At 51.1% G+C, this 10,396-nt stretch overlaps 1 protein-coding gene across 1 annotated transcript; it reads right to left on the bottom strand.

The window, feature by feature from the left end:
• Window positions 1–728: 728 nt before the first annotated feature.
• ASF1B (anti-silencing function 1B histone chaperone) lies at window positions 729–10,253 on the bottom strand. Its single transcript, XM_004748234.3, has 4 exons — window positions 9,122–10,253; window positions 4,082–4,197; window positions 2,323–2,499; window positions 729–1,940 (listed from the first exon to the last, which is right to left on the bottom strand). The coding sequence occupies exons 1-4, from the start codon at window positions 9,228–9,230 to the stop codon at window positions 1,734–1,736; spliced, it is 609 nt and encodes a 202-aa protein (XP_004748291.1). The 5' UTR covers window positions 9,231–10,253; the 3' UTR covers window positions 729–1,733.
• Between the last annotated feature and the right edge of the window lie 143 nt (window positions 10,254–10,396).

Here is a 10,396-nt window from a genome sequence, read left to right as displayed (position 1 = left end):
CACAACAGTTTTATCAGCATCCCATCTCTACCCACTGGATGTGGGTAGGACTTCCCTCACCTCCACCAAAACAGATCCCAGACATTGTTAAATGTGCCCCGGAGGCAAAGCACCCCCAGTTGAGAACCACTGAAGTAGAAGACCCAAAACAGAACTTGCCAATGGGGAGCAGGGGGCCGGATGAATCAGCTATCTTGACTCAGGAGCTAGTTGGTCTCAGGTCTATAAGCCAATAGGTCGATAGGTCGACCTATACAGTCCACACACTTTCCAGCAGCTGTCTGCACCCATGTTCCTAGGTCTCCCAGTTTCTAGGAGGGAAGAGTCAGGGCACTTCTCTGAATTATGGAGAAATGGCTCACCGGCCAAAGCAGTCTACTCTGGGCTGTGTGGTGACAAAGTAAGGTTAAGTAAAATTTAATAAAAGTGTTGCTTTGTGTGTCCTTGGGGCATGATGTTAATTTCTTTCTGTGGGTCAAGGTCAAAGTCTAAAAAATCACTGGTTATGCTCTATCCAGAACAGCTGCGTTGCTTAACTTTTGACAAAGAAAAACCCCTCCCTGAACCTCAGTCTGGAGTACAATTATGTAACCAATTAAGACTAGGGTAAGGAGCTGAGTAAGGGGACAAAGGGCAGTCAGCCCAGTGGCTGGGGCAAGAGCCCCCTTACCACATTATGAGGAGAAATGAAATCTGCCTCAGCACACTTAAGACAAAAGCAGAATCAGTCTAGATGAAGTGCTTTTTATTTTTAGATCAACCAAAATATTTAATATAAAAACCCTTTAATATACAAACTGCAATCACAATAGCATCCACGTAGCAGCAAGGGAACAGGGTGTTGCGGGAAGTATGGTGTTGGGTCGGGGGGGAGAGGTTTTCAGGGTCCCTACAGTTTCCTTTGCCTGTAAGAGCACGAGGTCTTTGCAGCGGGTAGATCAAGGCAGGCAGAGGGGCCCTGATGCCAACACTGAGGCAGACTGAGCAAAGCAGACTCCTCCAACATGCCATCTCCCCACCATGGCAGCCTCCAGGGAAGGACAGATCCAGTTAGATGATGGGAAGGTGGTTGTGACTGAGGAGAGTCAACCATCACTCCTCAGCATGAGCTGAGCACACCCCTGCAGGAACAGTTTTCCAGAGGCTGTTGGATTAGAAAGACCTAAAAACTGTCCTGGGAGAAGGACAGAAATTGAGTACAAGCATACCTTTTAACGAAGATTTCTTGCCTGTGACTCCAAAAAGTGGGGTGGATTTGCTCAGATGTTGGGGAAGGACAGGAATGACAGAGCCTTTGGCTCAACAGGGCTGGAGCCTTGCCAGGGATTGACCAAGAAAGCCTCAAGGCAGGCCAGGGAGGTCTGTGGTAAGAGCTTTGGGTCAATGGTACTCAAAGAAGCATGGTGGTGCAAAGGCCTGCAGGTGGAATTTATAAAGTGTGTGTGGAAGAGAGAAAAGACACAAGTCGCGAAGAATTAAAAACTGAAGTACCTGCTTCTTACAGGCTTGGGCAGTAGAGGTAAGATGATCCTTCTGAGTCAGGGTTGGGAGAGACCTGAGGCCTGCTTCCTTCCTCAGAGCCACGTCTGACTGGCCTGGGTATAGTTGATAGCCTCAAAGCCCTCCAGATGGCCTCCATGGGACTGTCCAGGAGGCCAAGTTCACCTCTCCAGATGTGCTAGGAGACTGGCCGCAGTCCTGGCTGGGCCCAGGTAGGGCCTGGATTCCCGCAGTTAGATGCAGTCCATGGAATTCTCGGGAAGGAGGCTGGGGATGCAGCCAGGGAGACCCAAGCCCTTGATAGGAGCACAGCTGAAGGGGAGGCCACAGCCCAGGGCAGGGTCCTGGTTCTCTATAGCCTCTAGTCTGTCCATGTTGTTGTCCCAGTTGATGTGGAATCGGGTCACTCGGGGGTTCGAGGCCAAGATGTTCCTCTGGAGCTGGGGCAGAAAGAGGAATGTCAAGCCTTGTCAGCATGCCTTGTCATTACTCCCACGGAGCTGGGGCACCCCCAGCCCCTGCCCCAAGGCCAGGAAGAATAGAGCTTACTCATTCCATCACCATCAACAACTATGGGTAGAACTCCAAGGAGCGCCTATATACCACGACTTAGGGCTGAGGCCTATCTAATCTCAATTCTGCAAGGCGTGCTTCTGAGAAACAAAGACCTTTCTCTCTCTGGTTCTAGTCTGGAGCTGCAAGAGCTGAGCATGACTTGAAAACCTTAAGAAGCGACCTTGGCTCCCAGTTCTAATGACTCAACTCCCCCAGGTGCAAAGGAGCCAGCCTGTCTGAGGCAGGAAGTGCAGACACAGGCCCCACCTGAGAGAAGTCTGGCTTCACGGGTGGGTTCTCCCGCAGCTCGGGATTGGGGTATTCGTTGTTGACGTAGTAGCCCACACGGATGAATTCTTGTCCATGGTAGGTGCAGGTGATGAGGACCACGGTCACACCCACAGCATCAGTCTCGGGAATGAGGGATGGGTTGGGGGCGTCAGCCTAGAGGAAACACAACCCATGCCTTAGCATTGATCACACAGCCACACCTCCCCCAGTTAACAATGATTTTCAAGCAACACATATTTACTGAGCCAGAAGTATGGTCTCTGCCAACGGGAGTTTCTAATCGAGTGGGGAAGACAGAATCAATCCTGCAAATGCCTGTAAAATGCTCAGTGTGACAAGTGCCACAAGGAAGTAAATGGTGCTGAGGAGTCTAGTGAGTGAGGGGAGGGTGGCATAGGATAAGGCAGGGAGCTACTAGGCCACCCAGGACCTTTTGGGCCAGTTAAGGGCTTGGGGAAGAGAAGGAATGTTTGGCAGGAGGTAAGTGCTGTATCACTCTTGTGGTCTGTAAAGACCGGCAGGGTGTGAGGTTATGATGGGAGGAGGGCCATTGTGTGAGCAGGGAGATTGGGCAGGTAACCGTAGTCACCCTGGAGCATCTTAGACCAGGAAGGAGAGGAACAGAGGCAGACAGATTTGGGGTGTGTTGTTATGGATAGGACCAGCTACATAACTGGTACAAAATGAAACCAATACCTAATGAAACATGGGATCCCTTATTCACAAATTACTGAGTTCTAGCCAGCGACAGCAGAATTTATTAGACCAGGTGCTGGGCCCTGTATGGCTGCATGGGCTGAATGCTCAGGAGGCCAGCCCTGTTTATGGATTGGAGCAGATGGGCTTGCCTTGCTGGTGGCCTGGCTACAGGTGGGTGAGGTGTTAGGGGATGGGATGAGGTTGTTTGGACTGGGGTGGGAGCAGCACAGTGGGAGGCAGGGGAGGACTGAGCAGAGCCTTGGCTTTTAGTATCTTTAAATATTCATTTATTTTTAAATATTTATTTATCTTAAGAGAGAGAAAGAGAGGGCTAGCGAGACGGGGAAGTGGAGGAGGAGCAGAGGGAAGAGTATCCCAAGCAGACACCACACGAAGCCCAGTGCAGGGCTTGATCCCATGATCTTGAGATCATAACCTGAGCCAAAACCAAGAGTCAGATGCACAACCAACTGTGCCACCCAGGCGCCCTGGTGACCTTGCTGTTCAGAATGGCCAGCAAGCATAGTGCTTAGTGCAAGGTGATGATGAGCCTTATGGAGAAGGTATGTGTTAGATAAGCTTTGTTTAGGCATGAGTTAGAGTGCTATTGGAAGGGAGTTCAATATCAATGAGCCAACAATACTAAATAAGGTGTCTTTCAATATAAACACGCGAAATAAGATTATGTACTGACATACTATACCGACAATAGGACTTGCAAGAACCTAACCCTGTATTCTTCCACGGGCAATGGTGTGGTGTTCACGAATTAGCTAATGCAGCATTTGCAGCGACCTTATAGAACGTAACTGCCACGACTAATGAGAATCAACTATGAATCAGTGGCTCGTGGTGACAACTATGACACAGAAGTGGAGAAAAGGGAAACGTATGAAGTATTTCTGAGAGGTCAGAGAGTTCTTGAAAGCAGAGCCAGAATTTGAACCTCAACTTTTGACCCTGGAACCACACTGCATGCTCTCAGGTAGAATCGGATGTCTCCAGGTGCCAAGGCCTCAGGCCTTGTCTTTCTTACCTGAAAGATGAACATGTGTCTCCCTGCTGGGACGGGCCCAACTAGCACGGAGTCTAGGATTTGGTCAAACTCCTCACTCTCAGCTGAGCCAACATAAATGATCTTCCACTCTAGATCTGTAAGGATATGGGGAATTAAGGATTTTAAATAGCTGGGCAGCATGAAGGCAGAGGAAGGTCTTCTCATGTGAGTTGTAGACAGATCCTTAATATAGTGAAAGATTTTTTTTTTTAATTTTTATTTATTTATTTGACAGAGAGAGATCACAAGTAGGCAGAGAGGTGGGCACAGAGAGAGAGAGAGGAGGAGGAAGCAGGCTCCCCGCTGAGCAGAGAGCCCGATGCGGGACTCGATCCCAGGACCCTGAGATCATGACCTGATCCGAAGACAGCGGCTTAACCCACTGAGCCACCCAGGTGCCCCTGAAAGATTTTTATTCTCAAGAATACCTGACATCTGCTGGAGATGGAGTGCCAGGCATCACAAGCCTGAACATTGGAGTGGGTATGAAACTCGGCTTCTAATGGGGAAATTTTCCCCGTGAGCCTAGCTTTGCCAGACGACCTTGACTCTGCATCTCTGGGGAAACTCAGAGATCTCAGAGCCTGAGGGTGAACCGTATGGCAGAGGTAGAATTAGGAGCCACATGACAGAGGCGTGCTGAGGAGGGAAGAGCAGGGAATTGGGCCATTTCAGGGCCCTGCCCACTGGGTCCTGGGATAGGAAGCAGCATCCTCTTTCACACACAGGGACCGGTGCCACCGAACTGAATAGATCCCTCGACAACTGGGGCAGGGCAGCAGATTCCAATCCAGTAGGAGAGCCAGCAGGCAGGAAGGGGGAAGATGAGGCCACTGAGGGAGCCAGCCAGCCCCCAGGTCTTCCAGTTCCGGCACCAACTCATGCCTACTCTCAGATGTTTGGGGGACAGTGACTTGGTCAACAAATGTGGCATTGTAGGTGATCCTATGAACCCCAACTTGCTTGTATCCCATCCAGTAGGGGGAATCTCATCCCTGAGTAGGTTCCAGCAAGGTGAAAGGAAAAGTGCTTAAGGATCCTGCCCAGCAAGCACAGGAAATTCCCGGTGACCGCTGCCTCTTGCAGAAGGTCCAAGTGTATCAGGGGCAAGGTCACGCTAGTACAGGGGACCTTGGCAGGAGACCTGCAACTTATTTTAGGTTCTTTGAAATTACACAACCTACAGCTCCAGCAGCCGGCGGAAATTTCACAAGCTATGAGTTTCACAGGAAGCAAACTGTTGTTGAAGTTGCCCTGTTTCTTGGTTCAGTGTCCCACAACAGCATCCAACTGGGGAAACACTGCTATGCTGGGCCACAGCTATGGAGGTTTGTCACCTGAGCCCCATGCTCTTCCTCGATACACTGATTTCCTTTCCCATTGCAGCATCACCTAGGCCTTCTACTCAGGGTCCCTAGCGGGTCTGTGGCATAGTGACCATAAAGCTCACCGGGATTCAAACCCCCCAGTCTCTTAATATTTGCAGGGACCAGTTAAGTTTACTGATTTACCTTTGTGACAAGGAGTGACACGACTAAACAGAACATGTTTCTGGATGAACAAAACCCAAGATGACTCTGTCTTTACCTTTCTAACATAGCTCTCTATTTTGGTAGCTTTCCTCCCAGCCTTGCCCCCCCCGCCCCCCACTGGGGAGTCCTATATGTGTGCATTTAACTAATCTGCTGGGGCGAGATAAAAAGAAGACTGAAGGAGAGCAGGTCCCGTGAGGGTCACAGGCACTGGGTATTCAGTACCACTGGCAAAACCTAAACAAAGACTGGTGTGGGTGCTGCCCCAATAAAACGCACTGGGCCAGCAGCCAGGCAAATGGGCCACAATGACTCCCTCAAGAGAGGCCAAAAGAAACCTGAGAAATGACTGAAGACCATAGAGAAATACTGACTCAAGGGGTTAGAGGAGATGATAAAGTCATCTGCAGAAGGCAGCAGATACTTGAAAATAAGGCCCTATAACCTGGATCATCTTAAACTTGTTAGGCGTTTTAAGGAGAAGCATACTTAAGTTGCTCCATCTCTTATTTTTACTTTTATTTTTTCAAGATTTTATTTATCTGTTTGACAGAGATAGAGAGAGATCACAAGTAGGCAGAGAGGCTGGGGGGGGTGGTGGTGGTGCAGTGGTTGGCGCACAGGCTCCCCGCCAAGCAGAAAGCCTGATGCGAGGCTCCATCCCAGGACCCTGAGATCATGACCCGAGCTGAACTGAGCCACCCAGTCACCCCTCCATTTTTTAATATAACCATCCTTTAGAAGAAGGAGGCGGCTGCACACGCGTCATGGTGTACCTAACTTTTTAGGCAATTTCAAGGGTAACTTGACAGTACTCAATTTTGTCTTTATGTCCTAACTTCACAGTCGAACAGTTGACAACATGCTCCTCCACTAGGTCCGAAAACAAAACCAAAACTAACCTGATAAAAGGCATGTAAAACTTCATCGTTTTGAACTAGTTGGAGAATATTTCCTGCCTTAAAACAAAACAAAAACTATCTAGTAGGCTTTCTTTCTGTTTGTTATTTGCCCTTGTTCAGAATCATATAGATGAATCTTGGCTTGACCACAGTGTTAGCTGTGGGAAAGAACATCTGGTTCCATGACTTATTCAAACAGTTGCTGCTGAATTTCTCAATACAAGAGGAAAAACACACCTACTGTATTAAATGTGGACCGAAGTCTTGGAAGCACCTATTTCCAGTTGCTGAGAAGAAAAAAGAACCAAAGGGGCTTGGAGCCTTTGGGAAACAGAGCCAGTCACTAATTGGGGGTTGGGTCTTTTGTTGCACCTTCAGTTGCCAGTGTCAAGGTAACAAGACTGAGATTTCTCCAGAATCTGAGGGACTCCTAAAACCAGGCCCCCTCCATGTTTGGGAGGCAGGAAATTTATTCTTTCTGCTCCATGGGAAGAAGGCTAGGAAGAGGCAGAAAGCAAGGTGGCAGGTCAAAGTCATGGGCAACCCTTAGGGATAGAACCAGAGTCTGGATTTCCAGGCCAGAGTTTGCTTTCTGACTTGGATTTCTCTGAGCAAAAGCTTTATTATCTGGGTGTAATTAATAATAGCACCCCTTCATTCTCTTTTGAGAGTGTCCCAATGTGGGAATAAATTCTATGGGCAGTCTTATTTATGCTCCACTTCTAAAATAAGGGATGAAATCTTTCTTTCCCAGGTCATAGCCAAGGTAGAGAACTCTGGACTCAACTTAGAGACAAACTCTAGTGTCAGTGCTTCTATAGACCCAGCATCAAGACTTTTACTTCTACGACCTTGGGGAAGTCATTCCATTTCTCTCTATTAAAAAATAATGACCAGCAGGCTGACTTTTGACTTTCCTGCTCTGAGTCTATAAACAGATTAGTAAAGTAACAGGCAGAGGTTTTCCTAGGAATAGACGTACTAGATAATGACTATGCAACCCTTTTTAAATGCAAGGAGCACAAACAGGCTGTTTGAAACCTGATCTCCTGCCTTCTGGGAACTGTGAATCCCTTAACCTATTAGCTCCTTACATTTCCTCCTGGCTTTAAAATTAAATTCTTATTCCACAGTGTCATTCTACACTTTAATTATTTATTTACACCCTGCCTTGTTCCAGAAAGGATTTAACTGGGCTTATTCTATAGTTAGTCACAAGTAGATTCCTTAATTTAAAAGGGAGAGAAACTGAGAGACACTGATCTATTGGCCCAGCCCAAAAGCACACACATCTCGAATTCTGGCAACCCCAAACTAATCCAAGTGGCTGGCTTTTCCCCACAAACCACCCACCTACCACTGAGAGGCGCTAGTTAGCACACCATGACCTCACAAATCTCCAGCTCCTCAGAGGCTGCCTCTTCCTTAACCACCAAATGGAGAATCTGTCTAATGGGGTACTTCCTCCTGAAAGTGATGCCAAGAGTCCCCGGGCAACCTTAGATTTTCGATTTTTATAGACCTTTACTTGAAAGGTCTTTCATTCTTTGTGGTTCCTGTCTTCTCATCTGTGAGATGAGAGCCATGTCTGCCTTTATAACACACAGATGAATAAGTACATCTGTGAAAGCACCTTGGAAAAGATGCACTAAAAGTTCTGACCTCCCAGCCGACTGTTTGAAGCCAGAGACTGTCATGGTTCAGCCTGACCCACCGCCCCCCCCACACTGGGTCAGACCATCAAACCACCAAAAGGTTGAAAGAATTTCTGCAGTAGGCCAGCTGGACCTGGTGGGCAGACAGTGGGAACCGGGTGATGCTTGCCTGGTTAGGCCACCCTTCAGATATGAATGTGTTTATCCAAGCGCGCAGACAGGAAGGAGGAACGGGAGCTGGGAAGACCAAGTTATCCTGAAGGACCGGAGCTGGAAACCTGTCATGCCTCCCCAGGTGGAGCCCAAGAATGGAAAATTGGGGACAGGCTAAGGAGGTGGGAAGCCAGGTTCTAGGGTATGTGCTTTGGGGGTAGAAAACAATCAGCAGTGAGTGGGGGTGGGGTTGTTTTAAGTATCAGCAGGTTGGGTTGGGGATTACCGGGAGACAAATGGGGAGATCGGGGCGAGTGAGTGGGGGTGGGGTTGTTTTAAATATCAGCAGGTTGGGTTGGGGATTACCGGGAGACAAATGGGGAGATCGGGGCGAGTAAGGTCTTACCACGGGGGAATGGGATTTCAGAGATAAAGGGTGACGGAGGGGCTCCGCTGGGGAAAAAGGAAGGTAGCCTGGGGAACACGGGGTGACTGCACGTTAAAGCATGGAGACTGGGGTCTCTACATAGGAAATAGGTGCCCAGGAGGGGTTCCACAGAAAAAAAAAATAGCGGGATGGTGGTCTCCACGCAGGAAACGGGAGTAACCGTGGGGAGGGGATCGGGTTGGCCGCAGGCTGTCCGGGGTAATCTCCACAAAAAGGCTGGGGCTGAACGGAAGGGAAGGAGAAAGATCAGGGCTGGAAGGGCTTGTTTCACGCGGGAGGTCGGGGTTGGCCGGGGGGAGGGGGGAATCTCCACACAGGCCCAGCCTCACCGTCCGCCAGGGCCTCACTGCACTCGAAGCTGATCTCGAACCGGAAGGGGCTGTGGAAAGGGCTCGGATTCTCCAGCACCGCCACGTTCAGCACAGAAACCTTGGCCATCGCCTTGCCGGACTGCGGCAGAGGCCACAGCTGGGGCCAAGCCCGCGCCTGAGTCCTCTGTGGTCAGCGCGGTAGCGTTACCACAGCCGCTCCCGCCTCTTCTGTCCGCCGACTGAAGTGCGTATTTGGTCCGCGCGCCTCCTTCAAATAGCCGGCCCCACCCTCCGGCCAATCACCGTCAACGCTCTCAGCCGGCGCGAGCAGACCCTCAGCCAATCCTGGGGCGCGGGTCGGCGCGCGCCGGGACTCCTCGGGCCAATCCAGGGAGCTCCCTCTCCGGGATGCGCGAAGGAGGCGGAACCATTTCTTGGCTTCTTGGGACCCAACGGGAACCAATCCCCAGCGTCTCCGACTTGGATATCCAGGGCAGGGGTGGGCGGAGGCAGAGCGCGGGGCTCCTCTCGACCAATCCCAAAGGTTCCCGCACCGGCGGGGCCGACGCTTCGCTCCGCCCTTCCGGGAGCCGCGTCTGGGCGGAGGGCAGCGCCGCCAACCGCCTAGTGGTGGCGCGCGGCACCCGCTTAAGAGGGCGGGAGGGGCGGTGCTGGCGCCCGCGGTGATTGGCAGGCAGGCGTGCGGCCCGGCAGATGCAGATTATCTGAGAGGTGATTGGCTGGGTTGGTCGCGGGGCGGGAGGAGACGAATACTTAGCTAGGGATTCGCCGCAGAGGAGCGGAAGTCGGCCGCAGGCGTGCTTGAATTGTGAGGAGGGTGAGGAGGAGCGTTTGCCGCCTTGGCCTCTGTCAGCAGGTGAGCGTTACCGGCACTTTCTTTAAAGGGCTCCGGGCTTCTCAGGGCCCAGCGGCGGGGGAGTCCGTTGTGAACGTTGGTCACACTCCTGAGGGGAGACGAGCAGCGCTCACGCGGCGTCCTGGGGCTTGGGCCCGGGCCCGGGGAGTCGGGCCTGGTTCGAATCCCGCTCTCTCCTGCTTGAGGGCCGCTGGGAGGTTTCAGGTGGACAGCGCCGTAATGGGGACTTGAAGTCCGGCCTCTGCCACTCAGCTCCCTGGGCCACGTCTCCGCGCCGCGTGAACGGGACGGTGGAAAACTCACGGACTTGACTCGTGACTGCATAATACAATTAGAGACTTTTCTGCACCCCGTAGCTAGGGTCGGACCGCCGTCGCGCCCTGCCTGGGAGACTCCAGGCGCCTGTTGGACCCATC

This window comes from Mustela putorius, unplaced genomic scaffold (assembly GCF_011764305.1).
Source record: "Mustela putorius furo isolate JIRA1106 unplaced genomic scaffold, ASM1176430v1.1 tig00000095_pilon_pilon_pilon, whole genome shotgun sequence".
Lineage (NCBI taxonomy): Eukaryota > Metazoa > Chordata > Mammalia > Carnivora > Mustelidae > Mustela > Mustela putorius.
The sequence above is the reverse complement of the archived record's forward strand: the minus strand, read 5'-3'. Positions and strand labels throughout refer to the sequence as shown.